The following is a 17,662-nucleotide window of genomic DNA, read 5'->3' on the forward strand; positions in this document are numbered from 1 at the left end:
GATGTCTGCAGAATCAAAGTCACCAGGCTGATTTCAAATAGATAGAATTTCAACAAAAAAACAAAAAAAAAGGGAAGTTTAACTCACAGAATTCTGTTTCCTATTGAGTTTCAAACCACCACCTCCATCGGGAGTAAATAAAATAAAAGTATCAGTGAATTAAAACGACAGAGATGCCTCTGAGCAGTAAATAAAAAAAATGCTTAAGCCGCTTCTGTGGGCTACGGCTGCCATCTAGCGGCAAGAGTTGATACTGCAAGAGACGTTCTCTGTTCGCAGCAGCTCCCCCACAGTGGGTGTGTGGGGTTCATTTACGGTCCGTTAAAGGTTCAGTTGTCTGAATTTAATGAGAGGTTTAAATAAAGAAAAACAAGCAGGTTAAATCAGTTTGTGTGTCAGCACGATGTAGCAATACCTTATTAATAACTTATTAATAACTTAATTTATAGCTAGCAAGCTAATAATGACGTCTAACTGCAGGTGGATTTCAACACAGACGCTTCCTGCAGAAAATTCGAGCTCAAAGATTTTTATAATTTATTACCACAAGAAATGTAAAGAAAACAAAACTTACGAGAGGCAGCCATGAATGTAAACCAGCGAAAAAGACCAGCAGGGACAGTAATCCGAATTACGAACATCCAAATGTATGAAAAAGCGGAGGGTTTATTAGGAACAGGTGGAACTTCCGGGCCAATCAGGCGCGGACAGGAAATGGTAAGCAAAAGGTGGGAGGGGCTCCGGCAAGTACGGAAGTTAGAGAGAAAACTCATTAATCAGTTAATAATTAATCATCAATTAATCATTCCGCCTCCAACCAACAAACTGGACTCAAACGGATATGATTGATTTATTTTTAATTGTAAATATTAATTTTGAATGAATATTTACAAGTAACGTCTCTGACGTCACCTCAGATGTCCCGTTCTGTTCCGGGTTGTTGACTCTTCCTTCTTCCTGATTGGGCAGAAACTTTAGGGACAACCCACACGGAAACAGAATGTTTTATTTCAAAATAAAACATACATAAATAAGGTTAAGTAAAATTAACATGACAGAATTTTTCATCAAAATCTGACAAATTAAATAAAATGAAAAAAAAGACACTTTAGAGGTAAGCTAATGCTAACATAGCTGTTGTCTAATGCTAACTTTTCTTTTCTGGCAGCAGAATGTCCGCCGGCGTTAATTTTGCGTCTCTGAAAGGGGGAAAATTACATAAGGAAGAAACCACAGAAGAACAGGGCTTCATTTCTCCTCCTCTTACTGTGACATTTGGTCCTTTAGCTCGTCATTGATTTCTACTTCAGTTTATTAAAATGGCGGCCATTGTGCGGCGCTGCTTATCTGAGGCCCAGCGGGAGCCCGATTGCCTCAGACGAGCTGATTTAATAAGAGTTCAGTCCAACGTCGATCACGGGGTCGATGGCGGTTTCTGAATGATTGCAGTGAAATGAAACGGCGTTGGGTAAAAATACCACAACGTTTTTCCAATCATTTTAGCTTCAATCTAAATTTCGCTGCGCTTTTCTTTGATTGACGTAAATCCATCTTTCACCGTGGCGCAGCGAGGCGAGGCGAGGACGCTTTCCTTCTCCAAAGCTCGAGGGCATATCTTGATCAACGATATTATTTTCGCCGGACGTCGCCGTCAGGGATTCAGCTTGAGCACGGAGGGATGGACGTTGCAGATGTCAAACCAGTGTTGATCCACTTCTTTGTGCGGCAGCAGGCCGTTCCGGGGCAGGAAGGGGCGGCGCCGTCGATCACGGCCGCCCACCACCTGCCAGAATCGGGTGCCCTTCAGGAGGAAGATGGCGTTGTGGGTGTAGGAGAAGTAGGCGGCGTCGATGTTGCGGACAGGATGGTCAGTGCTTTCCACGGCGGGGAAGACCTCTGTGAGAGTTTTGGGGAAACCTCTCGCCAAAGCGCCGGCTTCTAGGTTAAACGCGTAAACCTGTTGGAGGAGATTACACGGAATTACGGAATGACAGATTAAGATTCATCAAAAGTAAGGCAGGAACGTCTCATCCAACCTCCCCACCGGAGGACGCCATTCTCACCAGGTTGCTTTTGAAGAAGTAGATGTGGGCGTCCCTCCTGTCGTAAAACGCCGTGTCGATTGGACCGAACACCCCAGGGAAACCTTCGGAGATCAATCTGGGGTAGCGATGGCCTTCAGGATCCTGCCTGAACGCCTGGTCGTTCTCGCCGTCGTACCTCCAGAACCGAGTGCCTGAGCACAAAACCCAGGAACATGATGGAATATTTAACCCTGTTGACAAACAGGAAGTAACCTGACACCAGCGTGTGTGTGACCCCCCCACCTTTAAAGAAGTAAACAGCATCCCTCTTCCTGGACCACACGTGGACGTACGCGTCCACTCCGTCCGCTGGAATCCCACGCCATCCGACCTGCAGGGTGACCGGATCTCCGAAGCGGGTGCGGTTGTTTCTGTTCTCGTACAGCCAGTACCACCCCTCCCTCATGAAGTAGGTGTTGAAGCGGACCACAGTGGCGCCGTGGGGGGTCTTCTCCTTCCTGATCCAATCGAAGACGGTGTTGAATCGACCTCTGCACCCCCCTGGGTTCAAACACAAAGGGAACACGATGACTTTAATATCAGATAAATATGAACCGGCTCTGGTTGGGTTTCTTCCACCAGATGGCGCCGTTTCCCTGCCGTTACCGTAGAGTTGCTGTATGGCCTTCCTGTCCATCCAGTCCATCTCTAACCCCGCCTCCTGGGGCAGGTAGCTGGGCTGCATGATGGAACCGGGTCTGTAGATGTGGGGGAGACCCAGAACGTGACCTATCTCGTGAACCGCCACCTGAAAGTTCGTTAGAGCCAATGAGTCGCGACCGAACGGACGAATATTTCCACCCCCAGCTGGAGTCGGCTCACTTTGAGGAGGCTGATGCCGCTGCCGGCGTTGGGACCGGTGAAGTGTTCGTCGTCGTCGAAGTGGATGTCGCCCAGGAACCAGGCGTGAGCGAACTCGTGTCCGGTGCCGTCGAATCTCTGGTTGCAGCCCAGATGCCTTCCTGTGAAGAACAACATATTTCATTCATCTGCGTTGAATTCATTCTTCCAGATCGTCTACGTTAGGTCGGACGTACCGGTTCCGAAGCCCAGCCTGATGTCCACCTCCTCCAGAGGGGAGCGCGTGTCCTCCAGGAACTCCAGAGGCGACACCTCGCTCCACATCCTGAAGGCCAGCCTGAAGACGTACCGCTGGTCCTCGATGGACAGCTGGCTGCTGTAGCCCTCGCCGATCAGCCTCCACCTCAGCAGCCTCTTGGAGAAGGCCACGTAACCCGCCCCGCCCAGATCCCTCCTGCGCCTGCCATTGGACGGCAGGCTGACATCGTTTGTGCCGATGTCCGCCTGTTGATTCGCCTTGACGGCGTCTTTCGAGCCATTTAGGGACGTGTGGTTTGAAATACGGTCAAATAAGTTGGAGTATTCTGTCTCATTTGCATCGGTGTCATTGGAAACGGAGGTCAGGAGGGTTTCTGTGTCGTTAGAAATGAAAACGTCGTCGTCAAAGTCGTTAGCAGAAGAGTTGGACGTGATGTTAACGTCCGTTTCATTAAAACTGTTCTCAACATGTTCTTCAAGCGTGTCCGGGTCCAGCTCCTTATCCGGGACCCCGCATCTGGGTTTGTTCATCGCCTCCTTGGTGGCGTCATCAAACACGCCCGTGACAGGCAGACCCGACACCTTCTGGAACTCTTCCAGCGCCGAAACAAACGCCCGGTTCTGGGCGAAACCGTCACCATCAATCTGACCAGCGTCCAGAGAAGCGTCCCTGGATTGGCTCAGCGAGACGCCCTCCTGGATGGCGTCCGGAAGGTCATCCAGGAAGTCGTCGTTGAAGAACGTCTCCGCGTCTTCGTGCTGGATCTCCTCCCAGTTCACCGGCTTAATGAAGCCGTATCTGGAGAGAAACAACTACAAAAAGACGGGGTTTAGAGTTCACACTTAAAAATACCTGGAAAAAGTTTTTAGAAATTACCTCTGCTCCGGATTTGTCCCTTATGAGCTCGGCTCGGTGAGAATTGGTCTCCACGTCGGAGTGATCCCGTTTGTGGAAAAGCTTCTCCGCACCAGCTGAGCTGATGCTGGTCCAACAAAGTAAAGGTATCAGCTGGATTAAAGTCAGCATCGTGGCGTCGCTGTGCTCCTGAGAGGAGGCGGGAGCGCCTTATATGGCAGAGCTTCTCCACACCCACCACACCTCCGGAGGCGCTTTCCTCACCTCCGTGTGGAAAGTAAACCTCCCACCCACTCAGATCTGGAAGGACGTGTGACGCACGCTTCATCGGGTTTAAGTAGGATGTTGTTGAAAGTGGTTAAAAACTTCGCTTTCATGTGGATGATTACGGTTTGGTGGAGGATACGACCACGAGTGACACCTGCGAAGAACCGGACACACACTCCAAAGGAACGAATGGCGACCCAGGTTTATTTTAACAACCTTTAAATAAATAGGATTAGCATCGTCTTACATTATCCAGGCTATTTCACGCCGAGTGCACACAGCTGATAGGAAGAGCATCACATATAAAACATTTCAGAGTCTGTGATTGGCTACTGCAGAGCTCCAGCCATCGCCACTGCCAGATGTTCGGCCGTCGGTTTCTCTGCGACACAGCTGACGCTCAAACCTTCCGCCGCCATGGCGTCTCGCGTCGTTGGTCCGATGGCAGCAAACTGGAGCAAAAGTAAAGCAGCGGTCAGAGGTGGCGAGCGTTTAGTGTGTGTGTGTGTGTGTGTGTTACCGAGGAGGACGCACCTTCATCCGAGTCAGCTGATCGCCGGAGAGCCGCCGCACAGTTTCCAGGCAAAACTTCACTCCTGATGGGCTGAAGAAGGCGACGCCGGCGGGAGCGCCCTGGTGAAGCAAAAACACACGCTATGATGACATCTATAGCAGCTTATGATGCACCAAGTTTACGTATGTCAGAGGTCACCCGCGAACGAAGACGGTGTCGCTCTGAGCAAAGCATCTTGGGATTGATCAAGAACATAAAGGAAAAAAAACGATAAATATGTCAGAGAAAGTCCACCAAAGGAAGCTGACCGCTGCAACCTTTGGAAAGAATTGTTGTACAGTGAGAATGATGACCATAAAAGCATTTTATTCTATTCTGTTCTACTGCTGGGACTCAGTCTGAGCCGCGGTTCTTTTACCTGCTCTCTGAAGTAGTTTGTCAGATTCTTCTCCAGCTCTGGATGTTCAGCCGTTTGATAGACGGTCAGCGTCTCCAGAGGAACTCCTGGAAGGACCGACCGAAATCCCCACGGCGATTAAAGGCAGCACAGTTATTACTTTATAATTGGTGTGAGCCCCAGTGGGACCTTCATTTCCTCAGGTTTTAATCTCGAGGCACAACGAGGGAGGAGTTCTCACCGTTATCCTTCAGCGCCGTAGGCAGGACTTCTCTCTTGATCGAGCCGCAGGGGAAGAAAAGCGGTGGAATATTTGTGTCCTCTCCTTCAGCGAGAGTCAAGAATAAGATCACGAGTCATCGGGACAAACATACGTGTTCTATCCGTGCTTCAAATCACGTCATACTTTCTATGATGACACGCGACAGGACCTCCGCCGTCCCCGTATCCTCGCCACAAGGGGATAGGCCGAGTCTTCGCACTGGGAAAGGAAAGAAAACACTGAATGATTACGATACAAGTAATTCCAGCGAAGCAATTTGAAGTAATTCAGTCAGTGAAAAGTAAATAAGTCATAAAACGTCTGACGACAAAGAGATTGCTAAAGGAAGGAGGTCAACCTGCTGCACCTGCTCGGTTTCTGCAGACCAAATGTTAGCTGTGGGTCGCAACGAGCCGCCGCCTGTGTTTCATCACTTTGCAAACGGCTGATAGTCGTACCATTGCTTCACACACTCCTGTCGACGCGGCGCCAGGTGCCGGAGGAAGCATCATCACAAAGGAAGACGCACGCTTACCCAATGCAGCCGTTGCCTTGCCGACCACGTAGATGGATTTGGTGTTCCACTGGTGTTTCACAGAGCTGTTCCATTCTGGATTAATAAAGGAGACGGGGACGTTCTCGGTTAGCTCTATAGAGATGCACAGAGCTGTTGGACATTCAGTAGAGATCCCTCTCACCTTCCTTTCTTTCCTCTGCTTCCGTGCACACCCTCACAGCCTCCACCGCTCGGGGACTCGTAAAAATTAAACCTCCGTGTTTTTGCGGTTGGAAGAGCTGAAATGGGGAAAACAAATTTTAAATTATATAAACTAAGCAAGAGATGTAAAATAAATACAGGATGGGGTCTACCTTATCTGTCAAGGTGTTTAATGAGATGAACTTAAAGGACAGCACGGGAATCAAGGTGGCTTGATGACCACGTGACGCCAGCTCCTGTGCAAAAACAAACAAACAAAAAAACAAAGAAAAGATGAGAAGATGTGCAAAAGCATTAACAGAGAAGTGTTATAAATAAAGTGCACCCACCTTGATGTAAGGATCCGGCCCAGATTCGTCCTCTCTGGGCTCTTTGAGCAGCAGCACCTGCATCTTCAGACACCTTCTGAGTACAACCCGTAGCGACTGCAGCAGCACCAAGCCAGTATTAATATGAATACTGGAGGACGGAGGGTGTGAAGGCGCAGAACGCCCAGCTTACACCCTTAAACTGTCATGTGTGACATCATGATAACGATGACGTAGAGCCGAAGATTATCTGAAGAGCAAACAGGAAGTTATGATGAAGAGGAAACTCGGCTAACGCGTTTGTTGTTGTTTACACCCGGAAGACATGTCGGATGTCACTTTGGCGACTGGAACATCGATTTAACAGGACTTATCGGTAAAGCCTGGTGGTGACATGCTAACGACAGACTTTGTGCAGATATTACGACAATAACTAATATTTAGGATGGTCAAAAAAGACAATATTTACACGAATTTCATGTAGCGTCGATCGGTCCTTCCGCTGACTACATGACGACTTCAGCCACGGTCAAGAACGGGGTAAATAATATCAAACGTTTGGGTAAAGTCACAAAAATATGTCATATATGGGGTAAAAATACTGTCATTTTAAATATATTATTATTAAAAAAACCGTTATTTAATCATAACGCCAACTCACTGGAGTTACGCCGTAGTTTAAAGAGTTTAAAATAATAATTCACCCCCTTTTATAAAATGGTATATTCCATTCGGTGTTGAAGCCACAGGCCAACATTTTGGCTCGTGAGGTTGGTGCGTCCCATAGATAACAGTTACACTTGTGAGCCAAAATGGCGTCGTCCGGGTCCCAGCTGCTTTCACTTCCGGAGCGAGTCGAAACTACGCCCCGCCCACCCCCGGTGACACATGCGCTCCCTGTTTACAAGCATGGCTTCTTCGGCCAAGAGGAGAGCGGTAGGTTTGGGCGAAAATCCCGAAGAAACTGAGGACAGTTCCGATGAGAACCCCGAAGATGATGATGATTCCGAGGAGGAGAACAGCGAGGCTTCAGATGAAGACATTAATGAGGTGAAGCGGGTCTTTCTATGGTAGTACGTAGCAGGGCCTTACTAGCATGCTAATTAGCCTACCAGCTAAACTTGGCTGATTACAAGAGAATGAATTATTCCACCACTGCTTTGAAATAAGTGAATAACTACTGATAAAGATAACTGTATATTATTTTATAAGTAGATCTTGACTGTAATTTGAAATTCGCTTCAGAAACAAATCAGTTATTCGGTGGAAAAAGTGCTGCAAACAAGAAAAGCAAACATAAGTTTGTGTTTACTGACTGACCTTTATTTTATTGTTCCTTCAGGAAGTCGACGTGCAGCTGGAGGGACACAACATCTCTGACAACGACTTCAACGGCATCCAGAAACTCTTGCAACAGGTTTCAAACTGCGTTTCTATGTGTTGCATGTGTGTATAATGTGGGGTGTTGGTTGGCCTCACATCTGCCCTGTTTGCATGGACAGCTGTTCCTGAAGGCTCACGTCGACACGTCAGAGATGGCCGACATCATCATTCAGCAGAAACACGTTGGGACTGTCGTCAAGGTGAGTTGTGGTATGGTTGGATCTCAGCGTGACTTCTTCGGTTTCATGATCGTCTGTTTCCATGGTGTTCCAAGCAAGCGGAGGTTCCGGAAGACAGCGACGACGACGACCCGGATGAAGTGTTCGGATTCATCACCATGCTCAACCTCACCGAGAGAAAGGTCGGCCGGTTGGCGTCGACGTGACACGATCACAGGCGGTGGCGGGGGAGCTAACATCGTGTGTGTGTGTGTTTTTCCAGGGCGTGCAGTGCGTGGAACAGGTGAAGGAGTTGATCTTGGATCACTGCGAGAAAAACGCCGCCCACAGCGTGACGGAACAGCTGGAGAAGATCGTCGGTGATGCCAACAAGCCCGTGGGGCTGCTGCTGAGCGAGCGCTTTGTGAATGTGCCGCCGCAGATTGCGCTCCCCTTGTACAAACATCTCCTGTGAGTTCCACAGTTTTTTTGTTCCTCTGAGGGACGGGAATGTTTTTGAAGATCAGATGCATCATTGGTGCTCATTTTGAAAAGACTATTAAATACAAGCCATTTCACATTTACTCGTTTTTATTCATGAGGATGTAATTAAAGCAGTTTGGCTCTGAGCACTTTTACACATTTAGAGAAATTAAAATTTGTCTAAATGCTCTTTGCTGGGGGAGTGTCTGCAGAAGAGCTATTTGCAATCAGTGTGTTTGAGAACTGAAGCTGAATGGAATTCTGCCCTTCAGGGAAGAAATGGTTGAAGCTCAGAAGACAAACAAGCCCAGTGGAAAATGTCACTACTGTCTGATGATCAGCAAAACCTGCAAAGAGGCCGGCAAGAAGATTCTAGCCAGAGGCGGCGCTCTGGAAGAAGAATACATGTTTGTCAACGCAGAGGAGGAATTCTTCTATGAGGTAAATCCATGTTAGCACAATTAGATTTAAGCTGCAATTAAAAACCACCCTTTATGCCTGTAAAGAAGGAAAAAAACATTTTGCATCACTGGTATCTGAATATTCTTTCAATCTCCGTGCAGCAAGCCATCATTAAGTTCCACTACTCGGTTCAGGAAGAGGCCGACTCCTGTTTGAGCGGCCGGTGGTCGTACGACGACGTTCCCATGAAGCCTTTCAGGACGGTGATGCTGATCCCAGCCGACAGGATGCCCGTCATTATGGACAAACTGAAAGAACACCTGGCTCTGTGAACCTCTGAATAAACTTAGACTCAGTGTCGTTAGCATTTGTAAATTTTAAAGTTTTTACAAATTTCTGGTTTGCTCAAGCGGCAGAAATCTGTTTGCTTGAATCAGGTGGAGGGAGAGGACAGAAAATCAGCTGGTCTTGTTTTTTAAAGACTTTTTACAAGATGAGGAGAAATTTTGTTATAAAAACTGATCGCAATCCGCATCGATTTATTGATCGGTTTGAGAGCTTTCACTTAAACATGACGTGAACATGGTGAAAGGGACGGGTCGACACGGATCCAGTGGAACCCGTTCAGACCTGCTGTGAATGTGGATCCTCAGCGATTCGGTTCCTTTCTGTTCTACTGGCCAATAAACACAACATCAATGGTTGGTTTTAAACAACAGGTAAAACAATTAGTCAAAGATTCGGCTTCTCTTTACATCTCAAAAACGTATTTTTAAAACCGTCAATCACAGTTTGATGCTGTGTCACGTTTTTGGTACCGTCGAGGTGGTCCTGTCCCGACTCATCTTCATTCCGTTAGTCTTGACGCGGTCCAAAGCGGTGCTTCGATCTCACACTTCTATCCTAAATGTAAAATTACTGCAGTCTCAGTCCGGTCTCGCCTTAAATTGCAATCATAAATGGATTTTTTTTTTTTGGCCCAAATTCTCAGATTCACGATTTGTGTCACTGAATCACACATCTGTCGTACGTCTGCGGTCCTGCTGCACACCCGGCGGCGGCGCTGCCACCGTCTGTCTCCACGTTTTGCTTCCCGTCCGCAGGCTTCCTGGATCGGTCCGGGTCCAGCATGTCCTGCAGGATGTCTTGGCTTTCGCTGGGGGGCAGATTGTAAAAGAAGTAGAGCGGTGCCATTTTGAGAAACCTGAAAAGAGTAGAGAACACAATTTAGACACACACACACGCACGAGATTTAAAATAAAACATGTTACATTTTCACTTCCTGTGATTATCTCTGTAGCTTTACTGAAACTTTTTGGACCTGTGAAGAATATTTTTTGCTCTAGTTCATGTTTTTTTTGCAATAAATTCAAATCCTGACGTGAATCTTTTGTGTTTTACCTTCTGTTTCATCCCACAAAAACCACATCAATCCCTGCATATACATCCCATAATGAGCTGACTTACACCTGAGGGGAGATTTCCGAGACCGTTTTCATGCAGTTGTTCTCGGACAGCGTGTATTCGTGGAAAACCACCCACTCCGGCAGCCCCATCTTGTGCGACGGCGCCCCGTAGCCGGACAGCGGGTGCAGGTGGGCCACGTGTTTGTGCGCCAGGATGAAGTAGTTTCCCGATCCGTCCACGTCCCGAGCGATCTGTGGCAGAAAGTACAGATTTAAGGCGGCGTTCGGGTTCGGGAATCATTTAAGGCGGCGTTCAGGTTCCACATACCTGCATGAAGAACCCGGCCAGCAGGGCTCTTTTGATGTTGTGGGTGTTGGTTCTCGTCCCGAAGGAGGGATCGGAGATGGGAAGCTCGATCCGGTTCAGGGTGTCGGTCAGCTCGGATCGGATGGCCTCCGCCGTCCTCAGGGCGGAGTGATCCAGGAAGTAGTCCCTGCACCACTTTTCAGCACTGAGGCCTGAGACAGGGACCGAGGTCGTGTTTGAGGCAAAGTTAGGAATGCCAAGAAACTCAAAACGAGTCCGTTAATGAAGCGGTTGGTCGTGATCGGACACGGATAAAATGATTCTGTTGGGGTGCTTCCACGCGGAGCAGATGGGCATCTTACATTGCTCTCTCTGGCTTTGTTTGAAGGCGTTGTAGATGTTTATGAGGGTGAAGTGGTCGCCTTCAGGGTGCTGGAACTTCCTGTGACACTGGGCCGCCTCGTGGGCCGTATCAGCAGGCGCTTCCAGGAAGCAGCTCGGCGCTAGAAGACGGGAAAAACGAGGTCAGCGTCTTGCTTATCCAAGACCATCTGGCGTGGTCTCCGAAAGCAACCGACTCGTCGCCGTAGTAAGAAATGATTGTCTCGTACGTACCCGATGACATCGCCGCGATGGTCAACATTTCGCTCACGCAGTCGAACTCGCAGGAAGCCAGCAGCGCCTTCGCCATCTGAGGGTCCAGAGGGATTTCAGACATGATGATGCCGATCTCTGATAAGTTGCCGTCATCGTCTAAAGCAGCGAGGTAATCCAGCTCCTCCAGAGCCTGCATGAGACCCTCAGGATCTACAGCATGGAAGGCAGTAGAAGTAGGAAACGTAAATTCCACTAGGAGCCCGGTTTCACAGCTGGAATGTAAAGATTGCCCCAATGTTCCCTGAGATTGTCTTTCTATAAAAGACTCCATGCTTCTAAAAGTTGCTCTAATCAAATAAAGTCTTGGATTTATTGGCTTAAAGCTTCACATTTCTCAGAAACCACAACAATAAATGGATTTCAGGAGAACTTCTGTCAAAATCTGCTCTAAAGACACAAATTTAGGATATCTGGCTTCCTCTTTTCCATCATTGTTCTTGTCTGGTGTCGCCCTAATGAGGCGTGTTATGCAATCGCTAATGAGCTGTCCTGTTTTAGCCTGTTCTGTTCATGTTTGGGTGGGTCAGACTCTGGACAATAGTTGGTAGCAGGGTCCTGTCAACTCGGTTAAATCATGCCTGACTGGGCCCAAAAAAGCTCTTCCCCTCGTCAAAAGCCCTCCCACACACACCTCTCTGGTCCAGAGAGAGATCGCGTCTGTGGGAACCGTTAACCATGTCATCATGAACCATGCTTCAGCGCTAACCTCGTGCACTTTCCCCCCCCTAACCTGGTCTGTCCATGAAATCACACTGTCCGAGTCCGGCGATCTCCATCCGCTTCAGGAACAGGACCGTTGACGTTAGGTTGGACTCCAAGATCTTTGGGGAGGTTTCTACAGGAAGCTGGATATCTTCTGGGTACAAGCAGAAACACTTCCCTGGGAAAGAAACGGAGTCGAATTCAGAAAACACAATAACCTCATTCTGTCCAGTTCTATTAAGACAACCTATGAAACCGGTTCCATCATAATCCAACAAACCGGCATACCCGCCGGTCCTGCCAGACGCTTCCGTAGGTCTGCCTGACTTTGGCTGATGGGTAGCAGCACTTCAGAATTAGCTCTTATTCTTGGTCGGTACACCTACAAAACCAGAACCAAAGGTGGTAGCGTTAGCTTCCTGCACATTTCAGGGAGATATTTTGGGTTTCCTTTGGAAGGAACTTACCATCTTCTTCTGGACTCCTGTGTCAACGACAAAACAGACCGACTCTACAGGAAACCAAATATCGTCCCCCCGGTGGGTCGACAGGAAGACCCTCCTGGACCTCTTGCAGCCCGGTTGCCTTTTCAGGGCTGGAAGCGGCCCTCCGGCACCAGGACCCAGGTCCACGGGCTCCAACGGGCCCAGCTCGGCCCCCAGCCTGGTGCTCTCTCTCCGTAGGATGCTGTGGGCGCAGAGCACCTCCTGCAGAACACATTTATTAAACCAGCCTCAGCGACGGTCCGATGAAGTCCACCTCAAACGCATCCCTACCTCGTCTGAGGCCAGAAACACGACAACATCTCCGTCCTCTTTGGCTCGATGGATCTCCAGCACCAGCCTCAGCGCCGAGTAGAAGTGGTCCTTGTTGCTGCTGGGGCTGTGGACCACCTGAGAAGGAGGCGTCGCCTCCAGGTTGATTAGCGGGACGCCGCCACCGTAGTGGTTTAACAGTTTGTCCGCCATGGGAGGGACGGCGAGGACAACCACTCTGAGGTAGGGCCTCTGCAGCAGGATGTCCCTGAGGAGACCCAGCAGGACATCGGTGCTGACCGTCCTCTCGTGGGCCCGGTCGATGACGATGACCCCGTAGCTCTCCAGGAAAGGGTCCGACATCATCTCTCTTAGAAGCATGTCGTCGGTGCAAAACCTGAGGGACGAAAGACATCCCGTGGGGGAAGGGGGTTGATCATGGAGGTCTCATGGAAGGGCTAACCTACATCTGGTAGGGGGAGCTCATCAGCTGACCTCAGGACGGTGTCAGAGGAGCAGCAGGTCTCCAGGGGGACCGTGTAGCCCACCTCGTGGCCGATGTTGACGTCCATCTCATCGGCCACACGTAAGGCCAAGTCAACGGCCTGCTGCCTGCTGGTCTGGGAGCAGACCGCCACGCCATGTTGGTACTGGGCAGACAGGCAGAACTCTGCACACCACTGAGGGATCTGGAACAGAACGACGGCTGACCGTTAATCACAACATTTCTACTCCGTTTCAGGCCACAGGCGGTTCATTTTCCAAGCCGTCCTGCAAAACAAGCAGAGGCTGGAGATATCCTGAGGTCTTATCGCGCATAATGCAAAAGTGCTTTGGCAGCACGGGGCGGCTCCAGCGGATCAGGGCTTAGCGACAGGAGGTCCCCTAACACCCCCCCCGGGGGGCTGGATGGGGCCTTTGTGAGGTGTAGCTGTCAGTCGGGGTGGCGTCTGTCACACAACAGCATCTGCTGAGCTGGACAAGCCCACATAATGGGAGGGGAGGTGTGTAACCATGGGAACGCAGGATGCAGAACGCAGAACAAATGTTTATTTCATATTTACATTAAAATCGAAGGGGACTGGACGCGCGGCATGAAAAATTGGTGCGCTCTGGTGTTTGGGTTCAGTTTGAAAAACAAGGAATACATTACAGTTTGAATCCCGCTGAGGATCTGCTCCTCTGAAGAAGAAGAACTTCTCCTTACCTGCGTGCTCCTCCCAGTCCTCGCTGCTCCAGACACGATCACCAGCTGGTTGTTTACCACAGCCTCGTCAAACTCACGCCTGACCTTCCACACTGACAGAGTCTTCCTCTCCTCCAGTAATTGATAGTAGCGAGAGGAGAAGGGCAATCCATCGAACTGATTTAACTCCAGGTCGTCACCGAAGACAAATGAATCTCTCCGGGGACGTTCCTCGATTTCAGGGTAAATGCCAGACGCGGATGAATTACTGGCCTCCGACATGGTTCATGCGTTAATCCGGAGGAAGAGCGCACAAAGGATCTGTAATCACTCCAGAGTCTCATCCATTTTAGAATCGGAAATATTCGATCATTTTTGGGACTGGATCGAAGTTCATCATCGATCCCAAAAAGGTCCCCAATCTCGGCTCCTAAACTTCTGAAAGTATTCCGGGGATAGGATACTGGACTCGCTCCCTGCGGAAGGCTGACGCGCAGTGCGCACCGGTGCGTAATTTCCCCCCAGCAGCGTGGCTCCACACGTGTTTTGATTTGCTGAACATTCACTAGTGAGCGTCATAATCACCCGTTTATTCACGGTAATCACGTGTGACGTCACGACGGACGTATTTTCTAAAATAATCACAACATGGCATGTTTATTTTTTTGTGAGATTAACGCAATAAATAAATAAATATTCTGATGGCAAGACAAGGATTTGTCTTATTTATAAAAATAAGTGATGCAGAAATGATCCAAATATTCTTCATATATCACATAACTCGTAAAAAAAAAAAGTTTAGAAAGTAATCAAAAGTCCAATTTTCAAATTTTGGCATCAGAACCTTGTCTGATTTTTTTTTAAATCAAAAATATTTCAATTTTATATTTATTTCACACCTTTCCAACATTTAAAACACACAATAGGACGGTGATGCGTCACAAAAACAGGTAGAAATATCACAAACGAGCTCCACTTTGACAAATTAGGGCTTTAAATAAATCAAAATCATGATAATAAAATAACTTTATTTTTATTTGGTGAACACATTCTGCTCTCAGGACTCCTTGTAGTTCGACTCTCGCCTTCTTTGGAGGCGTTCAGACTTTTATTGAAGTAAATGATGTGAATACTTTAAAACTCAAACGCAGTTCAAACACGTCTGGTGGTTCGTCTGTTTTGGACAAATAGAACTCTGGAGCTCCGTAATTAGACCGTGTTGTGCGCGGAGTCGCTCATCGGTGACGCTGTGGGTCCTTGTTATCCCGTGGATCTGCTTCAGTCTCTCATTAGGAGAGGATTCTTTTGTTATCGAACATCCTTTTAATCACGGGCGCCCCCGCCCGCCCGTGCGCCCCCGCCGGGACCGAACCGGTGCGTCCTGACAGGCTACAGTGAACACACGATCCCACGCCCGCATTGATTGAGGCTGTGTTTGTCTCCCTGACAAAAGACCTTGAAGAAACACTGTTGAGATAAGATGAGCAGTTTCAGATGTCAGTGTGGAACTCGTTTGTTAAAGTAATTACGCAACCACGAACCTCTGCCGGCCTGTGCGTAAAAGTTTGGAATCTCTAACTGTAGGCCTGCTGGAGAAGAAAATCCTTGAGCGCATATCTTTTCTGTTCTAACATTCCAAACGGATCCATAAACATTAATTTCTCTAAATTTATTTGAAGAAGAAAAAGAAAGAACACAGTTTCAGTGTTTGAAAAACAATTTTTACTAATACTGTTGAGAGTGTTCCAAAAATACCAAGTAAGTGTTCCTCTGTACACAGGATGTGTGTGAGTCAGTCGTGATTTTTAAAAAGCATTCTGATAGGCTGTGCGCAGTCACGTGACCGGACTCCAACATCGGATGCAGAGCATTGGAAAAAAAAAACCCCAAAAAACTCCTGTTAAACAAAGCGATGAGTGTAAAAGTAGTGCGGTATTAAAAGATGAGAGTATCAAAAGTAACAAAAGTCCAAAATCAGTCTTGAGCCGATTAACAGAACAGGACCCCCCCCCTCCCAAAAAAAAATAAAAAATAAAAAATAAAAACACAAATCCGATTTATGCGACATTTGGCATCTGGTATGAAAGAAAAATCCCGACAGCCAAATTAAAAAGGTACAAAACATGAAAAAGGACAGATCGACACCCCCCCACCCCCAATATGGCGAGAAAACAGGATTTAAAACCCCCCCCCCCGTGCGCAAAATCCAGATGCTGCAGTGTTAATGAAGTCCTTAGTGATTCCGTGATTTAATCACGGGGATTCACGCGACAGGCACAGAGGAAATCACGTGACCTTTAGCGGAGCGGTGCCCCCCACCGGTCCCTCCATACATCAGTACCCACATAACCCCCACCCCCACCAAAAAAAAAAACCCACCCTGGGACTTCTCTAATGAAATGGCAAATCAGTGACACTTGGCAACTCTTCTGGTTATTAAGTAATAGGCCCCCCCCTACCCAAGGATTCCTCCCCATGTTGGAGGACTGCAACACTTTCTTCTTCTGTGGTTTTTTATTTATTTATTTATTTTAGCCCCATCATCATGCTGTCAAATAAACAACCAAACAAACGCACCCCAGGGGTTCCTCTGTTCCGTCTGTAATTGCACAAAACTCCGTTTTTCAGCTCCTCCAGAACCTGAACCCTAAAGTAAAAACGGCTTCGCTTCGTTAAAACGCAGAAACATTCACAGATTCTAACATTTAAAACAAAAAAAAAAAAACACCCCAGGGTGAAGATCCGTCGGCAAAAACCGAAGCAAATTATAAAAGTCGTAGTTGCTACCGTGTGGTAAAAGTGTCTGGCACAGTGCACCGCGTGGCAATAAATACACCTATAAATACTTTACATGTACCTGAGCTCAGACTCGTAGCACCGTTCAGAGACGTGGGGACGCAACGGACCTCCTGATTCAAAAACTCAAGAGATCCGCTTTAAGGTTTGTTTGTTTCTTTTTCCAGAGTTTTCATAGTGCAAAATTTCTTATTTCTTGTGTTCTTCCGCAAGACAAAATAAGTCCCATCAGGCCAAAAGTCTCAGCTGCTGTACTTGACGCTGGCGACGACGCAAGGCTTTGGTAGAGTCGGCGGCTGCTTGGGACTCGGTCTGCAGGAGGAAGGTTAGAAAAAAATGATACGGATGTGTGAAGATTAAAAAAGAAAACGTATTTAGAGTTTATTTCTCACCTTTTCGGGTGGGGGACGGGGCGCACGGGAGTCGGCGGAGGGCCACAAACAGTGGCGTTGGTGTTGGCGGGACCCCGAACCAGACGGGGGCCCCTCGGATCTGCAGGAAGGGGCTTCTTAGGAGGACTGGGCTTCTCCAACTCCTGAGAGGACAGAGAACAATGAGGGTGAGTGTCCACCAGGGGGCAGTCACGCCCAGACGCTGCTCCTCTCCTCTTCCTCCTCTCCTGATGAGAGGAGCTGTCACATGGTTTTAATCCTTTAGGAGGCTGAGATCACGATAAAGGCTCGCTACCTACCCCCCCCCCATCTGGTCTCGATTGGGGAGGGAGGGGGGGGGGGCTCCTCAAACATCAGAGACGACCGAGTCAAACAAGCAGACCTCAAACCTGCTCAGCCGTGAAATTCAGTCAGACTCCATATCCTGATGTCATGTTTCATCGCAGACGAGCAGCACGCATCGCACCCGTGTCACCTGTAACCATGACGACGTAACGGCGACGATCTTGGAAGTCAAAAGTGCCGCTAAAGGGTCTCGACCTTTCACCTCCGTCCGTCCGTCTATCGTCA

General features: G+C 48.3%; 4 protein-coding genes across 9 annotated transcripts in view; 1 reads left to right on the forward strand and 3 right to left on the reverse strand.

Moving 5' to 3' along the window:
• Nucleotides 1–908: 908 nt before the first annotated feature.
• Nucleotides 909–6,621, reverse strand: mmp21 (matrix metallopeptidase 21). Its single transcript, XM_068306188.1, has 17 exons — nucleotides 6,487–6,621; nucleotides 6,310–6,393; nucleotides 6,138–6,234; nucleotides 5,975–6,049; nucleotides 5,584–5,658; nucleotides 5,419–5,502; nucleotides 5,199–5,284; nucleotides 4,801–4,899; nucleotides 4,597–4,718; nucleotides 4,264–4,449; nucleotides 4,021–4,126; nucleotides 3,122–3,956; nucleotides 2,907–3,046; nucleotides 2,691–2,832; nucleotides 2,328–2,585; nucleotides 2,064–2,236; nucleotides 909–1,957 (listed from the first exon to the last, which is right to left on the reverse strand). Exons 1-17 carry the CDS (start codon nucleotides 6,547–6,549, stop codon nucleotides 1,652–1,654), a joined length of 2,931 nt encoding a protein of 976 aa, XP_068162289.1. The 5' UTR covers nucleotides 6,550–6,621; the 3' UTR covers nucleotides 909–1,651.
• Nucleotides 6,622–6,757: 136 nt separating this feature from the next.
• On the forward strand, nucleotides 6,758–9,865 carry bccip (BRCA2 and CDKN1A interacting protein). 3 transcript variants are annotated; one of them, XM_068304994.1, is made up of 8 exons: nucleotides 6,758–6,841; nucleotides 7,374–7,515; nucleotides 7,808–7,882; nucleotides 7,968–8,048; nucleotides 8,123–8,209; nucleotides 8,290–8,477; nucleotides 8,762–8,930; nucleotides 9,053–9,865. In XM_068304994.1, exons 1-8 carry the CDS (start codon nucleotides 6,798–6,800, stop codon nucleotides 9,221–9,223), a joined length of 957 nt encoding a protein of 318 aa, XP_068161095.1. In that variant the 5' UTR covers nucleotides 6,758–6,797; the 3' UTR covers nucleotides 9,224–9,865. The 3 variants fall into 3 exon arrangements, with proteins under 3 accessions (XP_068161095.1, XP_068161097.1, XP_068161096.1); XM_068304996.1 differs by lacking the exon at nucleotides 6,758–6,841 and adding an exon at nucleotides 6,867–7,005; XM_068304995.1 differs by lacking the exon at nucleotides 6,758–6,841 and having other exon boundaries at nucleotides 7,193–7,515.
• Nucleotides 9,866–9,896: 31 nt separating this feature from the next.
• dhx32a (DEAH (Asp-Glu-Ala-His) box polypeptide 32a) lies at nucleotides 9,897–14,474 on the reverse strand. Its single transcript, XM_068304993.1, has 11 exons — nucleotides 13,926–14,474; nucleotides 13,214–13,407; nucleotides 12,740–13,115; nucleotides 12,431–12,670; nucleotides 12,252–12,345; nucleotides 11,992–12,141; nucleotides 11,220–11,411; nucleotides 10,967–11,107; nucleotides 10,626–10,816; nucleotides 10,359–10,549; nucleotides 9,897–10,095 (listed from the first exon to the last, which is right to left on the reverse strand). The coding sequence occupies exons 1-11, from the start codon at nucleotides 14,184–14,186 to the stop codon at nucleotides 9,897–9,899; spliced, it is 2,229 nt and encodes a 742-aa protein (XP_068161094.1). The 5' UTR covers nucleotides 14,187–14,474.
• Nucleotides 14,475–14,899: 425 nt separating this feature from the next.
• LOC137588347 (disintegrin and metalloproteinase domain-containing protein 12-like) overlaps nucleotides 14,900–17,662 on the reverse strand; it is a 62,707-nt gene continuing 59,944 nt past the window's right edge. For 3 of the 4 annotated variants that reach the window (XM_068305382.1, XM_068305381.1, XM_068305383.1), the window contains 2 exons: nucleotides 17,093–17,235; nucleotides 16,110–17,012 (listed from right to left, as the gene is read on the reverse strand). In XM_068305382.1, the coding sequence (XP_068161483.1) occupies nucleotides 16,943–17,012; nucleotides 17,093–17,235 (213 nt within the window). In that variant the 3' untranslated portion in view covers nucleotides 16,110–16,942. Of the gene's footprint in view, nucleotides 15,372–16,109; nucleotides 17,013–17,092; nucleotides 17,236–17,662 lie in introns of those variants that run through there. The other variant, XR_011034044.1, reaches the window with a different exon arrangement.

The sequence above is a fragment of the Antennarius striatus genome, chromosome 21 (assembly GCF_040054535.1).
Source record: "Antennarius striatus isolate MH-2024 chromosome 21, ASM4005453v1, whole genome shotgun sequence".
In the NCBI taxonomy this organism is placed as follows: Eukaryota; Metazoa; Chordata; class Actinopteri; order Lophiiformes; family Antennariidae; genus Antennarius; species Antennarius striatus.